Source organism: Microtus ochrogaster, linkage group LG9 (genome assembly GCF_000317375.1).
Source record: "Microtus ochrogaster isolate Prairie Vole_2 linkage group LG9, MicOch1.0, whole genome shotgun sequence".
NCBI lineage: Eukaryota > Metazoa > Chordata > Mammalia > Rodentia > Cricetidae > Microtus > Microtus ochrogaster.
Window position 1 is genome coordinate 16,137,112 of NC_022034.1, and position 21,901 is coordinate 16,159,012.

The 21,901-nt window shown below is 44.3% G+C and overlaps 1 protein-coding gene across 9 annotated transcripts in view; it reads left to right on the top strand.

Annotated features, from left to right (window-relative positions):
• The window catches only part of LOC101984034 (nesprin-1), a 228,565-nt gene that overhangs the window by 58,833 nt on the left and 147,831 nt on the right, over nucleotides 1-21,901 (top strand). For 8 of the 9 annotated variants that reach the window (XM_013352282.2, XM_026787370.1, XM_026787375.1 and 5 more), the window contains exons 30-37: nucleotides 1,739-1,924; nucleotides 2,076-2,198; nucleotides 2,960-3,142; nucleotides 4,546-4,689; nucleotides 8,557-8,751; nucleotides 9,815-9,955; nucleotides 16,420-16,587; nucleotides 16,784-16,945. In XM_013352282.2, coding sequence (XP_013207736.2) covers nucleotides 1,739-1,924; nucleotides 2,076-2,198; nucleotides 2,960-3,142; nucleotides 4,546-4,689; nucleotides 8,557-8,751; nucleotides 9,815-9,955; nucleotides 16,420-16,587; nucleotides 16,784-16,945 — 1,302 coding nt within the window. The remainder of the gene's footprint in view (nucleotides 1-1,738; nucleotides 1,925-2,075; nucleotides 2,199-2,959; nucleotides 3,143-4,545; nucleotides 4,690-8,556; nucleotides 8,752-9,814; nucleotides 9,956-16,419; nucleotides 16,588-16,783; nucleotides 16,946-21,901) is intronic. The other variant, XM_026787374.1, reaches the window with a different exon arrangement.

Consider the following 21,901-nt stretch of genomic DNA (forward strand, 5'->3'; position numbering starts at 1 on the left):
AGTGCTGGGATTAAAGGCATGCGCCACCACCGCCAGTCTCACCCTCCTCATTCTTTGAGGTTTATTTTCATTGTACACGTGTGTGTGTGTGTGTGTGTGTGTGTGTGTGTGTGTGTGTGTGTATGCATAAGAAGAAGGCATTGAATTTCCTGGAAATTCAGTTACAGACAGATTTGAGCCACCATTTGGGGGCTGTGAACAGAACCTGGGTCCTCTGCAAGAGCATCAAGTGCCACTGAGCCATCTCTGCATCCCCTGCCCTCCCTAGTTTAGCCCTCCCATCTTCTTTGTTGTTCAAAGAGAGCATTGACTTTCCCTTCGTGGCATCTGAACATGTTTGACCTTCTGTAGCTGTAAAGTTCAAGACCCACAACTGAGAGAAAATGTGTGTTATTTGTCTCTCTGACTTAATTGACTTGATAAGATTTATCTCCGGTGACATCCATTTTTCTACAAACTATATAGCTTCATCCTTACATTAAAAAAATTGAAGTAGTTTTTTTATAGTTTCAGACTAATTCATTTTTTTTGTTCACCTGACAAATAATTATATAATATTTTCCCTATCTAGAAATTTTGACAAACATTTGGAATGGGAGGGATACTTGCCTGTCCCGTGTCCCTACAGAAGTGACCAGTGGAAAGAGGGACAGAGATGGAGACAGTTACAGTGTGTAAGGCAGAGAGGGAGGGTTCCATGTACCCCGGAGACTAGGGAATCACAACTGCCTGACTGAAGAGGAAGGCCAAGGGAGGCGTCTTAGCAGAAGGTTACACTGGACAGGTCTTAAACCCTGCTGCCTACCCCTGCCCCACTCCTCCTGTGAAGCCCACTGTCTTGTGGAAATACTAACAGCTAGAGAGAAGGCTGCCTTTGGTGGTCTGGAAAACTTGAAATAACAAGGAGTTAGAAGAACCAGCTGGTAAGAAGGGGGGATAAAAGCCTTCAGGAACCTGGGCTCTGTGTCAAAAGCACCCTGAAGTCACTGACAGATAATCTCTCCCTGCAGATGTCTAGTTCAGGGTTTGCTCGCAGAAAGCCAGCACAGCAGTGGAAAGCAGACGGCTGGTGTCAGGGAGCAGAGGCGGCAGCGTCGCCACTGCAGCCCACAAGCACAGGCCTCTCTTGGAAGATGGGGAGGCAAGGAGATACCAGAGAGATAGCAAAACCTGAATTAGACCTCTCAGGTGTGGCTGACATTCATGTCCGTGACATAGGCGACTGCAGCCTCAGCCTATTATCTGCTCAGAAGCCTAGTAGGGGACACATTTTAGAGAGTTCTCATGTGTTTCCATCAGAAGACAAGCTGCCTGGGTTCCCCCCCACCCCCAACAAATGCAGCGCAAGAAGATCCACATATTCTAATGTCAGATGGAAAAGTAGATAACACTGTGCTCTTAGCTGCCTAAAAATATGCCCAGATTTACTAGCAATTATTTCTTACAGGTGTCCTTTCAGGCATGGATGGCCTACAGCATACATGTGTGCATGCGTCTCAGGACAGCCATAAATATTCCTCAACATATTTGTCAGAGATGGCATTGTGTCACGGGGTCAAAAGCTTGACATCCCTGCCAAGGACACGATATAATGGGATGCTTTATTTTTCCTACATTTTTAAATAATCACTGTAAAAAGAAAAAGGTCCCACAGCAGGAAGGGTGAGTGTGGACCGCAGCTTAGCTCTTCTTGACCCCTTCCTTGTCTTTAAACTGCCCTGTCAATGCTTCGCCCTAGACGCTGCTAGCAGAGTCTGAAGAAATCGACAGTGACCTGGAAGCGATGGCTGAGAAAGTGCAGCATCTGGCCCACGTGTACAACACAGAGAAAATGTCCCAGCAAGTGACACAGTTAGGACGGGAGACTGAGGAGTTAAGGCAGGTGATCCGAGCTCGTTTGCAGAGTCTCCAAGATGCAGCCAAGGTAAACAAACAAGCAAACCTGGCACGCTGTCAGGGGGAGAAAGTGCTCACCCAGGATGAGATAGTCTCCTGAGTGTGGTGCTGCTCTTTAGCTATAGGACTTTGAACTTCAAGTCAATGTATTGATGTTCAAGTGGGATTTTGTTCTCCAGGATATGAAAAAGTTTGAAGGAGAGCTGAGAAATTTGCAGGCTGCTTTGGAACAAGCCCAAGCCATCCTGACTTCCCCAGAAGTAGGGCGCCTTAGTCTCAAGGAGCAACTGTCCCACCGACAGGTAACCAAAAAGAATTTAGGATGGACAGGAGTGGAAGTAGGGGTGTTCAGTCATAGAAGTTCTTGCCTTGCAAGCAGAGGGTCCGATTCCCAGAACTCAAAAAGCTGGGTATGGCCACGTGTGGAAGAGCATACCTTATCCCAGCCCTTAGGAGAGGGAAAGGCAGGCAGATAAAGCCAGCCTGGTCTGTGTGAGTTCCCAGCCAGCAAGAGCTATGTGAGGAGATCTTGTATCAGAAAAACATTAAAACAAGACAGGGTGCCCTGTCCTTAAAACCACAGTGCAGGGGAGAAAGAAACTGGTGGGTTCCCCTGGCTTCTTGGCCACCCAGCCTACTCTACTTGACAAGCTCTCAGTCAGTGAGAGATCATGTCTTAACATTTAAAAATGTAACCAGCTATTGAAGAATGATATCCAAGTTTATTGTCTCTGAGCTCTTTACACATGCACATACATATGTACAATACTTACATTATACCTGCAAATAGGAACTCAAATGAACACATGTATTTTCCCATACACACGTGAATACATACATACACATGCAATAATCTAAGATGTATGGGGGGGTCTGTATTTAAAAAAAAAGAGACAAGAAAACTGTTTTCTAAGGCCAAGGATAGTCTTAAGGCAGATGTGTTGTAAAGAGCATATGTTCCTTGCAAACTGTGGACCCCGTAGCCCCCATTCAGGAAATGTCTGTGTTTATGAGATACATGATGAAATTACTAAGAGTGTAAACCCTGATCCTGCCCTTTCAGCATCTGCTGTTTGAGATGGAGTCACTGAAGCCCAAGGTGCAAGCTGTGCAGCTCTGCCAGAGCGCTCTCCGGATCCCCGAGGATGTGGTCGCCAGCTTGCCCCTGTGCCACGCTGCCCTGCGGCTGCAGGAGGAAGCCAGTCAACTGCAGCACACAGCCATCCAGCAGTACAACATCATGCAGGCAGGTGCAGCAGGGCAGCGGGTTCAGTTGGCCGAGCCCATGCCGGCGGAGCAAGTGCACCACCATGAGTCACGGGCTGCTTTTCTTAGCATTGTGTGGGCTCAGCCATCAAAACACCCAGAGTGCTAAATTTGACAGTCTGTTGTAGTTATATAAAACCAGGAGATTAAAGCTATCACGTGGATCATCCACAAACGCCAGGGGAAAGCTCTCTAAAAATTATCTTTTAGTGAACATTATCTTCTGATGGTTTTTTGTGTGTGTAAAGAATGACTCATAGACATTAATTTTGTACGTGATCGTCTCTGCACCGGGGAGGGATCTAGATATGATGATATGGGCTTGCTGTTCTATATTACACTATTACTTGCGTGTTTCAGCTAATTTGTGCATTTTTCTGGCCTGAGAAGGACATCCAAGCACAGCTTTTAATCTTTTGTGATAATAAGAGAAAAAGGATTTCCATGAAGAAATCATGCTACTTACGACAATCTCTCTTTTTGTAGTGCTCACCTGCTTTATGAATAATTATGTCTCTCTAAAACCACGAATGTTCATTTCACCAGCCATTTTCGATCATTCACTACCTTGTAATTTGTTAGACTTCAGAGCCCGGAGGCTGCAGGTCAGGCTTAATTAGTATTATCAGCTACTGGCGCTCTTGGCCAGTATCTTGTTATTCAACATTCTTTTAGATTTTGCTTTGTACTTTTGTGTGTGGTGTATGTACATGGCAATGTGGGTATGTATGTGTGGGGGTGGGTATGTACGTGTGTGTGTGTGTGTGTGTGTGTGTGTGTGTGTGTGTGTGAGTGTGTGTAGGATTATGTCCTCGTACACTTAGATGAAGCCTAGAGAGGTCAACACTGTCTTCCTTGATTGCCCCCTGTTTTTTTGAGACAGTTTGTGGTTGAACCTGGAGCTAGTAGGTTTGCTGATACTGACTCACTCATGAGCCTCAGGGCCTAACCCTCACTGCTTAGAGCTGGGTTGCAGATGTGGCATTTTGTTTTAATACTGGGGATTTGAACTCAGATCCTTACGCCTGCATGGCAATCACTTCACTGAGATATTTCCCAAACCCTCTTGTACAGAGAGACAAGGAAGCCAGTTGTCCTGCCTGCTCCACCCACTGGCTACAGCCTTTCACCTTCTAGACAGTCTAAGCAGACAGAGAGACTCCTAACTTCTCATCTGTTTTGATTTTATCAATAATTTCATTACAGTATTTTTTTAAAAGATAAAGTTGATGTATCTAAGTGAAAGCTAGTAATTTGCGGCATCTAAAGGACTTTACCCATCTCGTTTTGATTTCCTGAACACTGGGAAACACAAGGCAAAATGAGTGGCAAAGCCACCCAGTAACTTTATAGAAAAACACATCCTCATTTGTTCTCTCGAAGGAGGCAGTGGTGCAGTATGAGCAGTACGAACAGGAAATGAAGCATCTCCAGCAGCTGATAGAAGCGGCTCACAGAGAGATTGAGGACAAGCCCGTGGCCACGAGTAACATCCAGGAGCTACAGGCTCAGATTTCTCGGCACGAGGTGAGACAGAAGGGCGGGCAGGGTAAAAGTACTGACCCCTGGACACCAGCTTCATTTAGTGGCTGACAGGGAGGTACTCCCTGCCCTGTGGGGGATCTGTTTGGTTCCGGCACAGCACTTTGGCTGGCTTTGCATTTTAAAGGTTATTCAATAACAGGAATTCCCCTGCATTTTGCAGCCTCTAGAAGCTGTTCCTGACTTGTCTCACCAAGTATCCCAGGCATGGGAAGAGATCATAGCGCGAAACAGTTAATTCATGAAAATAGCCTACTTCTGGATTTTGAAGCCTTATAAGAAACAGCCATGCTCACCACTTTGCTGTGTCTGCCTTCTTACCAAGGGTGGCTTCATAGTACGGAGAAAATCATCTTCACTTGTCCATTGCGTAGGCTCCTCACAAAAATCAGGAGTCCTCAGTGATTTCGCACTCAAAGGTGCCTCCTCCTAGTCTCTTAGTCACCACCATGACCTTAATCCCAGACACATTCCTTCCACATTCCTGGTCTCAGGTCTCACAGCTCCAGGGTGACAAAGCCCTGTGACATTTCAGTAGCGAGTTTCCTCTGCTGCCTGTCATTTTTGATTAGGTCAATTGACTTGGGACTGTCTGTCTCTAAGCTCCATACATTTTGGTGGGTGACTCAGAGAGGAGCATCTTACTCCTTTATACCAAGGACAGACATTTAGTTTGTCCTTCTATCTGCTGTTTCTCCTTTCTGGCCCCAGTATGGAAGTAATATCAGAGATGAAATATTCCCTTTAAACACGGAAAATCTCATGCCTGCTTTCAACATCCAAGTACAAGATTTCTTGACATGCTTTACCAGAATAGTACATTTTCCTAGGCGGTGGTGGCGCACACCTTTAATCCCAGAATTTGGGAGGCAGAGGCAGGCTGATCTCTGTGAGTTCGAGGCCAGCCTGGTCTACAAGAGCTAGTTCCAGGACAGGCATCAAAAACTACAGAGAAACCCTGTCTCCAAAATAAAAAAAAAAAAAGAATAGTACATTTCTGTGATTTACAAAATCAATATTCTGCTTATATTCATTTTTATAGCTATGGCCATCATCTGTTAGTTGTTTCTTTTACTTACTGGTAATGATTAGTCCCAGTTTTTGAAATCACTGTCTCCATGGTATATTATGTATTTGCTATGTATTATTTTATTCTCGTTTCATAAGATTCAAAATGCTGTTTCTATCTTTCTTTTATTATGACCCAAATATTTCTATAACTTGTCTAGAGTAACTAACTATTACTAAAGCTTATATTTTGAAAATAATTTTAGAAATTGACATCTCTCTTGTTCAACCTTATGAGAATTGGGTTTTTGTTTTTTAAGATTTTTAGTGGGATAGGGAGGGAGGGCAAGGTCTCCCTATGTAGCACAGGCTAGCCTCAAACTCCAGATTCTTCTGCCTCAGACTTCCAAGAACTGGGATTACAAAAGGAAGAAGGAAGGAAGAATGGAAGGAAAAATTAGAAGACATCTACTTTTAAAAAGTGACCTCATGAGCTCGGAAATCTAGTGCTGGTCAAATTCAAATTTTGATGATTTTTTTTGCACTGTAACAGACTTGTGTGACATCATCACAAAAAGAGGAGGGTGGTTTAAGACAAGAAATGACTGTCTAAGGTCACAGAGCCACCCCTTTGCAGAATTACTAGTAGACTCAGAAAGTGACCTGTCTCACTCTGTCACAGGTTCTCCGTATAGTCCTGTCTCTGTATGGCATTGGCTGTCTTCCTCCCGTGCCTCAGAAGATATTTCATATAAATAACAGTGTAGACACACACGGAGGTCATTGTGCAGAAAAGTCAAAGGCAGGAAGTGCCTAGTGGAGAGAGCGCAGTGGTGATGACATAAAAATCGGGGTGTGGGTTGCTCCCTGTATTTTCTGAATACTTCTCATCGAATTTCAATTTTAAAGAGTCTGATACAGTGACAACAGCTCTCTTAAGTTGTGCTTATTTTACACTTTGAAAAATTTCAAAGGGCACATGATCTACATAGCAAGACTCTATCTTTCAGCCAGGCAGTGGTGGTGCACACCTTTAATCCCAGCACAGGCAGATCTCTGTGAGGTCAAGGCCAGCCTGGTTTACGGAGGAGTTCCACGACAGCCAGAGATACACAGAGAAACCCTGGGGAAAAAAAACAAAAACAAAAACAACAACAAAAAAGATTCTATTGCCGGGCAATGGTGGCGCACGCCTTTAATCCCAGCACTCGGGAGGCAGAGGCAGGCAGATCTCTGTGAGTTCGAGACCAGCCTGGTCTACAGAGCTAGTTCCAGGACAGGCTCCAAAGCCACAGAGAAACCCTGTCTCGAAAAAAACCAAAAAAAAAAAAAAATTCTATCTTTCAAAAAAACCCCCCCCTCTACTCCCCACCCCCAACCAAGGAAAAAGAAAACAAAGAAATGATGTTCAATGTCTTTACCTCAAAGGGAATAAAAGATAGCTCACTCTTGAGCCAAATAGAAATGACTGTGCCCAAGGAACATGGATTTGGGTGGCCCTCCTACAGCATGCTATACCATCGAAAGGATGATGTTATAGCTATAGAAAGAAAGTCCTAAATCAAGGTATTTTTGAAGCGCCTCAGTGGGAAGCGTGGGCAGGCATCTTAACAGAAAAGCCAGGAAACCTCTTTGCTATGTTTCAGATGCTGTCTGATGACAGTCTTAGCTCTTGGCATTGTCAGAACTTAACACACCCCGAAAGGATTTGCCTGCTGCCTCCATGAGTTTCCGTCAGACAGTGGTAGATACCAAGTTCTAAGGGTACTGAAGACAGTCAATGATAATTTGCCCCTGCAATATAGGCCTTATTAGTTCTTTGTTTTTTTGTTTGTTTGAGACAAGGTTTCTCTGTAGCTTTGTTGCCTGGCCTGGAACTAGCTCTTATAGACCAGGCTGACCTTGAACTCACAGAGATCTGACTGCCTCCCAAGTGCTGGAATTAAAGGCGTGCGACACCACCACCCGGCTGAATGTAATATTTTTATGCAAGCAAGAATCTATAGCTGTAAATATTTAGAAACCCAAACTCCTGGAACTGATCTGTACTTAACCCTTCTTAGGAGCAGTGTGACATCTTGAGTACAGTCACAAAATGGTTCAACTGAGTCTCAAATAATATTTTTTCAAGAGCAAAATAAGATTAGAAGGCATTAATTTTCACAATACTTTAGAGCTTTGCCTTGAAATATGAGAAACCCTTGAGGTGTGATGTGTTTGCTGAAAGAGCGTAGGCTGAATAGACAGATTTGGGAAGTCAGTCAGACTTTCAGGGATTATTTCTATCATTCATTACAAATTAAGTATCATAGATTTCATATGTAATATTCATATGAGAAACAACGGTCTGGGGCACAGGAGCCAGAAGGCAGTTTTACTTTGTGACCCTCTCTTACCGACTGCCACCTCTTGGATGTAGTCAGCATAAGAGCTTTTTTGTTTTTTTTTTTTTAACTTTTAGTCATCACATGACCTAATTTCCATGGCATGAACCATCTGGTAAATTTCAGAGGCTTCAGGTATTTTTTTAAAAGTTGCCAGCTCCTCCTAACGTTGGAAGTTCACGGCGGCATAAGGGTGACCTGTCAGGGCTCCAATCCCTACTGCACGCCCCATTTTCCCAGCTCAAGCTTGCCTGGGGCGCACCGTCTGGAGTTGAGCCAGGCTGTGCTGTGGTCTGGCTCAGCAGGGCTAGAGGGTGCAGCAGCCAGCAGCTGCAGACCGCCTCTGCTCAGCGCAGGGCTCGGCTCCGCCTCTCATTGGCTCCGGGCTGCAGGAAGATGAACGCCGCTACTGTTTCCTTTTGATGCTGCGCTGACACAGTGGGGGGAAATGTTTCCTCAGGAGCTGGCGCAGAAAATCAAGGGCTACCAGGAGCAGATCGCCTCTTTGAATTCCAAATGCAAGATGCTGACGATGAAAGCCAAGCACGCCACCATGCTGCTGACTGTGACCGAGGTCGAGGGGCTGGCGGAAGGGACTGAGGACCTGGACCGTGAGCTCCTCCCCACGCCTTCGGCCCACCCCTCGGTGGTTATGGTAAGGATCAAGTCTGCCCCTCCTGCTAGCTTTGCTCTTTTGACCAGAGCCTGGCTGATGGTAGCCCTACAGTCATAGCCAGGCTTCTTTAGAGAGTAGCATTAGAGCTTGTCGATTCTAGTTTAGGAGCCGTTTCCTTCAATTGCAGAGTCGGTTCAGGGGCCAGAGCTGATCTTTAACCCTGTACACAGTGGCAGTTAGAACTGTGAACGTTAGATTTGGTGTCCAAGATCCGCCCTTTATTCATGTGCAATTTTGCAATAATACTGACCCACGGCGTGCTTTATTTCGAAAACAATTCCTTACACCACAGGGAGGTAGGAGGCATGACACATTTATTTCACTGTTTTCCAAATTGAATATATACATCCATACACATACATATACACACATATGCATGTACCATATGATTAGTGAAAAATAGAAGAAAAGCTATTATGAGAAAAATAAGGAAATCGAGAATTCCAAGTTTAGTCTTGGGTCAAAAAAAAGAGTGTTATTTAATCTTTTGTTCCATTATTTTCCCATATATTTTGTAACTTAAAATACACCGAGTGTTTTGGTAACTACAGTGTCTTCTGATAATGTGTATTTTTTTTTCGACTAAGCCATGCTTCAGGTAATGTGTAACTCAACCCAAACCCATGTGGTCACGTGTGACAGTAAATGCATCATCTTCCTAGGGCACTTGGAACTTAAGATGTCACAATAAACCAGGTTTTGTTCCTTATACTCTTTTCCTTGTTTGACACATGGTTTTTCTACTTATTTCATAAAGACACAAACACCCTCAATAAAACTACAGATACTTTCAAACCAAAGCAAAACTCTCGGTTATGATGCGTAGCCGTGGATTCTCTATTTTAGAAACAGCATTAGCATCATATTCACTTGAAGATCATACTTTTCAATACTAACTCAGAATTAATAAGTTAACATGTAAATTAGCCTCATTGGCTCCAGCCTTGGGTAGATAATGATGGTCTGAACTGTGTCTGTGGAGGTTCTGTGCTAACATAGCTAACTGATTTTCATGTCCTCCGGGCTACATTTTGCGTGGCAGATGACTGCGGGTCGCTGTCACACTTTGCTGTCACCCGTCACGGAAGAGTCTGGGGAGGAGGGAACCAACAGTGAGATTTCCTCCCCACCTGCCTGCCGCTCTCCATCACCTGTGGCTAACACAGAGGCGTCTGTTAACCAGGTACCTCCCATCCACCTTGTTTTTGCTGTGAGCTCCTGCCGGATCCAGTGCTCTACTGTTCATCCCCTTTAGACTGCCGGTGTGACTGAATTTGGATCTAGGGACACATCCGCTAAGTGCTTTAGTAGCATCAGTGATGTGTGATTGTCAAGCAAGACAACAAATTACGACTGTCAACTGGTCCTATATGTGGCCACATCTCCTAAAACTACAGTGAGATGAGCAAAAATCAGTTTATGGGAATTATAGCCCAATATCAATAAAAATTCATTCATGAAAATTGAAGCCTGAAGAAGGTCCCTTTAAGGCCGCAAGGCTTCCCAAAGCAATCACAGACATGGGGCACTGTATCTGAACAGAGAACGCAGTAGTATGTATGATTGATTCTGTGGCCCAGTTAACACGTCCTGAGCACACTGCTAACATGATGTCCTAATTTAAACAGAAAATCTTACATCCATGTGAGACTTTTATTTTTCAAAAAAATGAAGATGAACCTTGTTCCGGGCTGCATTTTAACATATCTTATACTAAATATAACACATTCTATGTTGTGTCAAAACGTTTAGGGATACATTTTTGATATAAACAAAATATTTTAAAAATAACCAAAACTTTTAATGCGTGATAAGCGATGCTGTATTTTTAGCCAAAACAAATTTTGACAGATTTTAATGGTGTTGCTAGGAAGTTATCCAACCGCTCAAGCGCTGAGATGATATTGTAGATGCACAAATTAGGGCAAACATACTGTAGGCTGCACCGTAAGCTACCACGTCGCTTTTACTTTAGGTGGACCACGCACTTCCATGATAAACGAAACGACTATCCAAATATAACAAAGTAGAGCATCTGTGATGCCTTTAGATAATATGGAATCCATTGGTAGAAAGTGGTAACCTTCTAGGGAAGATTTTTGTTTGTTTTATTTGACACGATTCTGTGTGACCTTGACTGTCCTGGAACTGCTGTGTAGCCCAGGCTGGCCTTGAATCTGAGCTGCCTGCTGGGATTAAAGGTGTGCGCCACCACCTCTCTAGAGAAGTTCTTATTCCACCCATTCGCCAGACGTGTTTTTTTAGCTGGGTGCGGTGGCTCACACCTGTAGTCCTAGCACCGGGAGGCTGAGGTAGGATTGCCATGAGGTCAAAGCCATCCTGAGCTACAGAGTGAGTTTCCCTCCAGCTTGGGTTACAGAGTGAGAAGGGTCTCAAAAACACCAAATCCAGTCAAAACAGAAACGCCTCCATGCATGCCGAGCCGAAGAACTTCTGCCTTACATTCAGAGCAGAAAGGTCAGTAAGAATTAAGTAATGACGAGAGTAATAAGAGGAAATTAACGAGAACAAGAAAAAAGGAGAAGTTCAGAGCTCCCTGGGAGATTTAGGCACTGTTTCCCAAGTTCTGAATTAAAAATATGAATTACTTAACCTTTGATGATACATTCTTTGGTGTGGTTACAGATGTTACTAGAATCAGAGGAAATGGACTATAGTCAGCTGCTTATATATTGAAAGATTATGTAATAGTCTCACAATTTTCAAGTAGAACAATTAGTACAAATCTTGAGACTATGCTGAAAAGTCTATGACTTTTGTAAAATGTCTTTTTTCTGTGCTCTGTCTTGAAACATGCTTTCGATGTACGTGTGAGTTTTGTCCAGAGTGTCATGATGGATCACTGGCGCATTTTTCTTGTTACTAATTGGCATCAATCATAGTGCATATTGACATCTGAAATTGAGCTATGTGAGACTTCCTGTGGCTTAGTTTTTAACAAGATCTCTTTGATCACAAGGAAATGTCAATTTAATCACATTGGTGGGCAGACATCCAGATAGGGCAGTAGGTTCTACTGACATTCTTGTTGGTAGCAGTGACCTTCCTTGGGCTAAGGCGGACATCTTGAGTTGGAGGGCACTATGGCATTGCTCAATCAAATCAATCTATTGGTTCCCCCAGTTGGCCACATGTTCCTCTTGTACAGTAGAAATCACACCATTAGAAACGTATAACAGCTTGGGCAGGAATGCTCTAGATTTCAGAGCTGGTTTCAAAGCTTCAGGAGCTTCTGGAGGCTACCCCCTCAGCTCCATTTTGAGACTGCCGCCGCGGCTGTACAGAATGTGCATCCCTTCAAGGAAGAGCCGGATATAACTCCTTCAGCACATCACATCCCTGGTGGAGAGGCTCTGTGCTTGCTCTTTCTGTAAGGAGATCTCTGTTACATAACAAACAGATTTTCCCCGCACACTCAGTGTGTTCCCTCTGCTGACTGGGAGAGAGGAGAAACACAAGGCGGAGGCGTCCTCAGAATTCGCTACTGTCTTCTCCATCCCCTTAGGCATAAGCAGTGACCTGGATTCCGTGGAAGAGTTGAGACAAATATTGTCACACCCTTGGCCTCCAGGTCAGAAGCTCCATGAGGTCACAACCCTTTAGGGTCCAAGCTGACTTCCCTCCAGGAAGTTCCTCAACTCCTCTTGTATAAATGGAAATTGATGTCAACACAAAGTCACCAATATTAAATGAGATGTTTAAGCACTGTTACTTTGAAGACTAGAAAAATGTGGATTGAATTGTAGCCAAATATGTCCAGATTTATTTCCTTGGGCAGCTTAATCTTAGACACATGAGCAGGGAGACTCCTATTTTTAAGGGTGATTCCTCACTCTCCCAAGTATTAATGATAACAGATAGGGCTACGTAGTAATTTATTGATTTCCAGTAGTCTTCCTACAACAGACTGAAGGACTTTCACCTCTTAAGAACCCCGTTGTCATGTCGGAAGGCATGAACCATGTACACATAGAGCTCATGTGTTGGAAGGCATGAACCATCTACACATAGAGCCAAAACAAACATTTTTTTTTTGGTAACAAATTGTATTCTAGCTTTTTGGGGACCTTCCTTATTTATAACGGGGTATGTAACTGAGTAATTTTATCATGTTTACAGCCAGGCTTTGGTTTTTCACCTTGGTGGCAGTGATGGTTCAGTAGTCCCAGCTTACCCTACATTCTAAGACTCCTGATGATCGTCTTATACCTGGAGCCCTGTTTTCTTCTACATATACACACCTACCCAGAAATTATTTTTCAGATTAAGGCAAGTAAGAGATTGCCAGCATCATCAATATCCATGTACCCTGGTAAAACTTTACAATTCTTATGAAGTGTTCTTTATGGAATTTTCCACTTATAAGTTCAGGCCTGTGGTTGACTAGGGGGTCATTGAAAGTGCCTAGAGTAAGAACTTGGGAAGAGATGGGGCAACTACTGTATCACTTCCCATCCCTATAAAATAAATTTAGGTATGAGATTCATTATGTGCAACTCCCCCTCCCCCACCTGTCCCTTGCTGAATGCCCAGAATGAAAAGCCTCGGCATTATGACTGTTATTAAGGAGCTCACAAGTTTGTGAGAAACGGCAGATGATGGAGCTAGAGTAGTGGTTCTCAACCCGTGGGTTGTGACCCTTCTGGCAATCGAATGACCCTTTCACAGGATTACCTAAGACCTTTGGAAAACAGAGATATTACAGTTCATAACAGTAGCAATATTACAGTTATGAATTAGCAACAAAAATACTTTTATGATGGTGGGGGTGACCCCCATGAGGAACTATATTAAAGGGTCACAGCCTTATAAAGGTTGAGAACCACTGGGCTTGTAGGTGGCAAGAGGCCTGGTTAGGGGAAGCAGAGGCATGGGAGACCACAGAGGCAGCAACCAAGCGAGGTGTTTCAGGTCTGTGTCAGACCCTTTAGCTGTAAGGGACGGAAGCCTCCTGAGGTATGTGCAGGATGGCCAGGATGGCCAGGATGGCAGGAGGCACAGCTTTCTCAGGTAGAAGGTACCCCATATACAGAACTGGAAAAGCAGAGAGAACATGAGCCAACGTGGCAACCGCAAAGGGTTTTGGTATCATTGGAAAAGCTTAGATTGGGTGGGGCTGTGGAACCTAAACTGTGAAGGACCATGTACACGAATTCATTCCGCATGAATGAGTCAAGACTTTATCCAGAAGACAGCAATGAACCACGGAAGGAATTTAACTAGCAGCTATGTACGGAACTTAGGACAGATCATTCTAGATCAGGGGACACAATAGAAGTGTGTTTGTGGATGGGTGTGTGTGTGTGTGTGTGTGTGTGTGTGTGTGTGTGTGTGCATGTGCGTGTATGCGTATGTGTGGAGATGTTAGTTACCATCTTGTTGCTGTGATAAAATGTACCGTCAAAGCAGCTCTGGGGAGAGACAGCTTATTTTGGCTCACAGTCTTCCAGAAGGATCTGGTCCATCGTAGAGGGGACGATATAGTGGCAGACAGGCAAGGCATAGGCATGAGCAGAAGGCTGGATGACCATGTTACATCTGTGCTCAGGACTCAGAGAGAAAGCAAGAAGTGGGGCTGGCTATAAAGCATGTGTTATATGTGTATGTGTGTATCATGTACATAAACTGTACCTGTTTTGTATTTGTTTTCTATGTGTTTTGTGTAGTGTGTGTGTCATATGTGTGTTTTATGTGAGTGACATGCATATGTACAAATACCCTCTGGTGGGCAAATTTGGATTGATCAAGACGGTGGCAGGGAAAGAAAGGAGGAGAAACCAGCACCCACATGCCATGTCGTCAATAAATATTTGGGACCTAGCTAGAAACTTCAGCAACAATAACAAGATGGGTGGAAGGCGACATTCACTCTCAGTGTTGAGCCGGTACATAGAATGGATGTGACTTGTTCCAATTACAGAGCGTGGGAAGAAAATTCAGATGGAGTCTCAATTGTCCCACCCCAAGTCTGATCCAATTCTGGTGTCTTACGGTTCTCGCCTGCCCGAGACAGGCCACCTGCCTCCACCGCACCTCCTACACCAGACGACTTCCTGCCATTATGTTTTCCAAGTGGCTGCAAAGATTTTCTCGATCCATGATTATCAGTGAGGCTCAGTGTTTTAAACGGCCACAATTACCTTCAATAGCACAGCTGGAAAAGCAGTGAGCTTTGCAGATAGCAATGGGCAGAATGCAAACACCGCTCCCGGTTCAAGCTTCACAAGTGCATATAGACCACTACACACATAGGGACCGGGGAGAGGTGCAGTCAGTGCCTACCGAAAGTGTGGGTCCCCAGCATCTCTGTAAAAGACAAGCATGATGCTGCACATCTGGAATCCTAGCACCCAGGAGGCAGAGACAGTGGACCCCTGGAGCTCCACGTCTAGCCAGCCTATCTGATTCAATGAGCTTTGATTCAGGCACTGTTTTGAAAATAAGGTAAAGGCTCATCAAGGAAGACACCTCAAAGCAACCTCTGGCCTCCATGTGCAAGTACACACATATGAACACATACATGTACAAATAACACACGCAATACACACACTATTGAAAAAACAGAAAGCGCAATTGTGTCTTGGTACAATAAGTTACATCTTAAAACAAGAAGTATACATGACATATATACAACACAGGAAATTAAAAAACAGTCCAAATCATGATTTCAGCACTAACTTTGCTGATTTCTCCTAGACTTCCAGGAAATGAATGGACGGGTCTTTTTAAATTTTTGTTTTGTATATTTCCCACCAGTTAATATTTAAAATATCTAGTTTGTGAATAATGAATCTGGCCTCATGTGCAAAATTAATGTCTATAGATTTTTTTTTTTGAGATAGTCTCATATAGCTCAGGCTACCTTTAAATTTGCTCTGTAGCTGAGGGTAGCCTTGAACCACCAACCCTCCTGCCTCTACCTAGACTTAATCTTTGAAAAAAGTTCTTTCAAGAGTTATTCAGAATATTAATCAATGTTTGAACTTTAGTTCTGGAACTAGAGAAGGTAGAGCTCATCTCTTCTCGAAACTGGTTCAATACAGCTGCAGTAGTTAATTAGAGGTGTTCTAACTAAGTCAAGGCGCCTAATTAACTAGAGATGTAAAGGTTAAGTGGAGGCAGACTAGTTAGCTAGCTAGAGGTATATTGGTTATTCTAGGTGTACTTGTTAGAAGTGCACCGGCTAAATAGAGGTATGGTGGTTATATAGAGATGTGCTGGTTAATTCAAAGAATGTTGGTCAGCTAGCGATGTACTGGTTAAATAAAGGTGTGTTGGCTCATTAGAGGTGTACTGGTTAAACAGAAGTAAACCTATTAAATAGAAGTTACTTCTTGAATAGGTTGCATTACCATTTTGCCAAATATAACATAAGATGGTATTTTGGCCATTTGAAATGTTGGCATGCTTGATTTTTTTTTATATTGGTGAAAATATGACAGCAATTGTAATGTACTTGGTTACTGTGTTTTAAATCTTGCTGCAAGCATGCCCTAATCTACTGAGTTTGAAGCACCCAACAGTGGATGTAAATCTTAGTCCTTTGCACTCAGGGAAGAACAGTTCCCTAGGTATGCTGAGCTTGCCTTCTTCCTTCCCCACTCCGACACTATGTTCTCCACCCAGGACATTGCATACTACCAAGCCCTGTTGGCCGAGAGGCTGCAGACAGATGCCGCAAGGATTCCCCCCAGTGCCACCGCATCCCAAGAACTGTGTGAGGCAGGACTCGAGCCTTCAGCGACTGCCAGGCTGGGTGACTTACAGCGTTCCTGGGAAACCTTAAAAAATGTGGTAAGCCTTTAAAGATGGCAAATTGGTCAAGCTCCCCAGCCACCCATTGCTTTAGGCATTGTCTCAGGAAACCCAGGCCCGGTTACACATCTAGGATACAGTCAGAAGCCCTTGGGTAAAGCGGTGAGGAAAGAAATGTCACAACCTGCAAGATAAGAAGTAGGAAGCTGTTGGTAAGATCCCCTTTCTCATACAGATCAGTGAGAAACAGCGGACTCTCTACGAAGCTTTGGAACGCCAGCAGAAGTACCAAGACTCCCTCCAGTCCGTTTCCACCAAAATGGAGGCCATGGAGACAAAGCTGAGTGAGGGCCTCCAGCCCGGCCGGAGCCCAGAAAGCCAGATGGCTGAGCATCAGGTAAAAATAGCAGTCTCGATGACTTCAGCTTCCTGTGTGATGGAATCGCTGCGCTCTCTAGTTGGCCTGTCAGGCTCCGGTTGTGGAGAGCAGAGTGGTTGTTCTTGTTGGAGTGAGCAGAATTCCCAAAGGTGGGAGTAACCGCCACTCCTTCAGGGTGGGATCTAAGAAGGAAAAAGAGAAAAGCAGACCTGGATTCTGATTTTTAAAAAGCTACATGCATTGGCGTTGATTTGGGACTTTTTCTGATACTCAGTGTGTTTCTTTACAGTGGCCAGATTGCTTTCCTCCATGTGCCAGTGCTGTAAGAATAAATTGTGTCCCAAGTCGGCCTCTTCTGGGAATGAGCCTCAGGCTTCAGTGAGGAGTTCTAAGTTTTTATCCTGTGTCTTTCTGAGTCTAGTCATATTTTAAAACCTTATATAAGTTAGAGAAAGTGTCAACTTTATGTGATTCCATGCTTCTGTTTAGAAAGATGCTGTTAAAAACACATCAGCTTAAAATTTGGGCTACGAGCCGGGCAGTGGTGGCGCACACCTTTAATCCCAGCACTTGGGAGGCAGAGGCAGGCGGATCTCTGTGAGTTCGAGACCAGCCTGGTCTACAAGAGCTAGTTCCAGGACAGGCTCCAAAACCACAGAGAAACCCTGTCTCGAAAAACCAAAAAAATAAATAAAAATAAAAAAAAAAAATTTGGGCTACGATACCTTCCTGGGACGTGGGAACTGCCAATGCAGCCCGTACTCTAGAGTTCCCAACAGAGCATGGTCAAAGCTTTAATGACCAAGACTGGAGCCTAAGGATATGTACTGAGTCAGTGTGACACAGGAATGTGCTGCCTAGCCCTCCCCAGGAGCAAGTAAAACAACTCTGTAAAAAGTAAAGGAGAAGAAAGGTATCTTGTTTATTTGTTCATTTGTTTTACAAGGATAGTGTTTCCGTGTGTAATAATCCTGGCTACCCTGGAACTTACTTTATAGACCGGGCTGGCCTCGAACTCACAGAGACCTGCCCACCTCTGTCTCCCCAGTGCTGGGATTAAAGGAGTGCACAACCACTGACCCAGCTGAAAGGTGTCTTTAGACTGAACTATAGGCGAGGTGTGGTGGTGCATGTTGCTTTTGCATGGAATCCAGGCTCAGTTTCTAGCGTCCATATGGTGGATGGTTCAAAGCCGTGTGTAACTCTTGTGTTAGGGGATCTGACATGTTCTTCTGACCTCCGTGAGCACCAGACACACAAGCAGTGCATATACGAACATGCAAGCAAAACAGTCACAGTACACAGACAAAACAGTCATACACATAAAAAAAAAACAATCGCATGTAAAAGAAGTATAAAAGCCAGGTGTGTGACCCACACCAATAATTCTAGCACTCAGAAACTGAAGGTACGGTTCAGAACAACTGGGTCCACTTAAGGGGACCTGTCACAAGGTAGAACAGGACCTGGAGAGGTAGCTCAGTGGTTAGGGGCACATCCTGCTCTTCCAAAGAACCCGAGTTTGGTTCCCAGCACTCCTCTCAGAGGCTCATGACGACCCATCACTCCCGCTCCAGGGGTGAGGTGACCTCCTCTCTCCTCCTCAGATACTCCCACACATGTGACATACCCTCATGCAAAAACACATGCATAAATAAATAAGCAACAAAATATAAATCTTAAAAAGAGAACAAAACGTTAATTTTAGTAGACGAGAGACATAAAAGTGCAGCGTGATGGGCGTGTCTACTAGAGACGGTGCAATTCATCAGCTTCAGAAACAAGACTCTAGGGCTGGGACTGTAACCCACACATAGGACCCTTGCCCAGCGTGCGCAGGGCTCTGAGTTTGATTACCAGGAGAGACACACATGAACACATGCAACACACACGTGCACACGCACACAGATACACACATACACACACACTCACAGACTTCATTTGGATCCACTATAACGTTGGACTTCATGGGTTGCTCACATGTGCTGTTCAATATAAGTGCTTTCTTTCTTTTGTAATACGTGGCCGTTCAGTATGAGATAAAAATGCGCTAATTTCATCTAAAGACGGTGTATTGAGAAATAGTGGTTTCAGGCTTTTGAAACTCAGGTAGAGACTCAGTGCATGGGACACATCTATTTTAGACCTTCTCTTGATAAACTACTTCTCAGCTACCCTAGAGTTTCCACAATCTGCCAGGCTTGGGAAAATGGCAATGAAGGCATAGACTTAAGATTAGCCTTGGTTTTAATAGATCAAAACAATCACGAGGACTCTGAGGCACCCAGGTGACTACTGCAATGTTGTTTTCCTCTGACCTCCACCCATTGCCTTGCTAGACCACCGTACCTTCCAAACATCCCTGTCCCTCAGTGTCACAGTCTTCTCTCATTGCTGATGTCACTCATTCACATTTGACCTCTCCCTGGCACTCTTTGTTCTGCAGAGTCCTGCTGTCCCTTCTCCCCTGTTGTCTACAAATTTGGACTTAACAGTACTTAGAGGAAGTAGAATTTCTCTCCTTTTGAATACAGTTCTGCAGGTCAACTTTGATTGCTGTCTTGGCAATGTCTGCTTCCTTTAAAGCTCCAAAGATAATATAGGGTGAGTTATCTAAGGGCCATATCAGGGTAATTTTGAGAGTCATGCATCCTTTAAGCATCCAAGATACTATAGGATGCGTTATATAGGGCTATAGCAGGGTAATTTTGAGAATCATATTATTAAGAACCAGTGATCTGGGAGAAGTTTAAATAGTTTTATTCTGTCTACCTTTAGGTTTTCTTTTCCTCTGTTGGAAGCTTGTCATCTCTGTAGCCTAGGTAACTGACTATAGCTTCTCCAAGACCCTTCACTGAGCATCCCAGGAGTGATGCACTGCAAGAACACAGGGTCGTGGTGACCCACACCCTAGAATTGCTAACAGAGCATGCATATTAACTCCAAGCACCAGCACCACCTCCCCATCCATCATTATTAGTATGAAAATGCACACTGTTCATGAAGTGTCATAGTTAGGGTTTCTATTGTTGTGACAAAACACCATGACCAGAAAGCAAGTTGGGGTGGAAAGGGGTTATTCGACTTACACTTCCACAGCCCTGTTCATCACTGAGGGACGTCAGGACTGAAACTCACACAGGGCAGGAACCCGGAGGCAGAAGCTGATGCAGAGACCACGAGGGGGTGATGCTTACTGCTTTGCTTCCCCATGGTTTACTCAGCCTGTTTTCTTATAGAACCCAGAACCACCAGCCCAGGGATGGAACCACCCACAATGGCTGGGCTCTGCCCCATTGATCACTAAATGAGAAAATGCCTTAGAAGCTATATCTTACAGAGTCATTTTCTTAGTGAGGGTTCCCTCTTTCAGATTCCTCTAGTTTGTGGGTCAAGTTGACATTAGACTAGCCAGAACATGAAGCAAAATCATTGTCAAAGGATTTCATGGAGAAAACTAAAATTGGATATTATCATTTTAGGTATATATCTTATTATTCAATCTCTGAGAGTTTCATACATGTGTTCAGTGCATTTTGATCCTATCTACCCACACCTAGCCTCCAGCCTCCCCAAGCCCTCCTTTTATGTCCCCTTCTCAACATCATGCCCTCCTTTCATATCCCACTGAGTCTGGTCAGTGCTATCCGTGTGAATGTAAGGCCACCCACTGGAGCATGGACAGCTCAACACAGTTCACTTCTATAAAACAAACAAGCAGATTAGCCCTGTGCCAGCAGCCACCAACTGCCAAAGCTTCTCAGCCATGGAAGGGGAGGGTCTTTGTATGCCCCTCCCCGATCTGTGCTGTGTTTTGACTGGCTTGGTCTTGTGAGTGTATGAGTGCTGACAACTCTGATGAGCCCAACAGACACTGCTTCCTACAGGACTTTCTCATCTCTTTTTTTTTTTTGTGGATTTTTTCGAGACAGGGTTTCTCCATAGCTTTTTTGGTTCCTGTCCTGGAACTAGCTCTTGTAGACCAGGCTGGCCTCAAACTCACAGAGATCTGCCTGCCTCTGCCTCCCGAGTGCTGGGATTAAAGGCATGCGCCACCACTGCCCTGCTCTTTGTCATCTCTTTTGATCTTTTGCTTTGCATCCTGCACTATTCCCCGAAGTACGTGTGTTCGAGAGTGCCTGAGCATGTATATGCATCCATGTGCATGCATGTGTGTGCATGTGTACATGAGTGTTCATGTGTGTATGTATGTGTGTGCATGAGTGTGTGTGCATGCATGCATGCGCGTGTGTGTGCATGAGTGTGTGCATACATGTGTGCACCAGTGTGCATGTGTGTGTATATGAGTGTGTGTGTGTGCATGCATGTGTGTGTGTATATGTGTAGAGGAAACAGAGATGTAGATGTCTCAGTTAGAACTATTTAGTACTGAGCACTCCACAGCTTCTCATCATCTGAAAGCTGAGCACCTAAAATTGTGCATGATAGCTAAGTGTTCTGAATCAGAAAGACATTGTGTAACTTCTCTCGCAGTTGGGGCCATCAACATGACTTGCTGTCCTTTGCTGTTACCAAGCACAGCTCCTCCTGTCACCACAGTGAGGAGACATAGCTGATTCAATGATGTAAACAAGCCAGACACCAAGGCTTAGGTGACTTATTAATGATCTAACGAGGGTAAGGACACAGAACATTTAATTCAGTACAGTTCTGCATACACCTCCAAGGCTAGATTTCCCTTCTCGGCTCTCTCTGTTCTTTCTTCAATGTATGCACGTTAGTTCCACAAATTCTGGGACGAAGCTACCCACATGTAAAACCAACGCCAGCACACTATCTAAATCTATTCTTGGCATCTGGAACAGTCTTTCATTATAGAATTTCTATTTCTAAATTCCAACTGAACAGTGGTGGGAAAGTCCACTGTGCTTTTTATGCTTTAAAAAGAATTGATGGGCCGGGCGATGGTGGCGCACGCCTTTAATCCCAGCACTCGGGAGGCAGAGGCAGGCG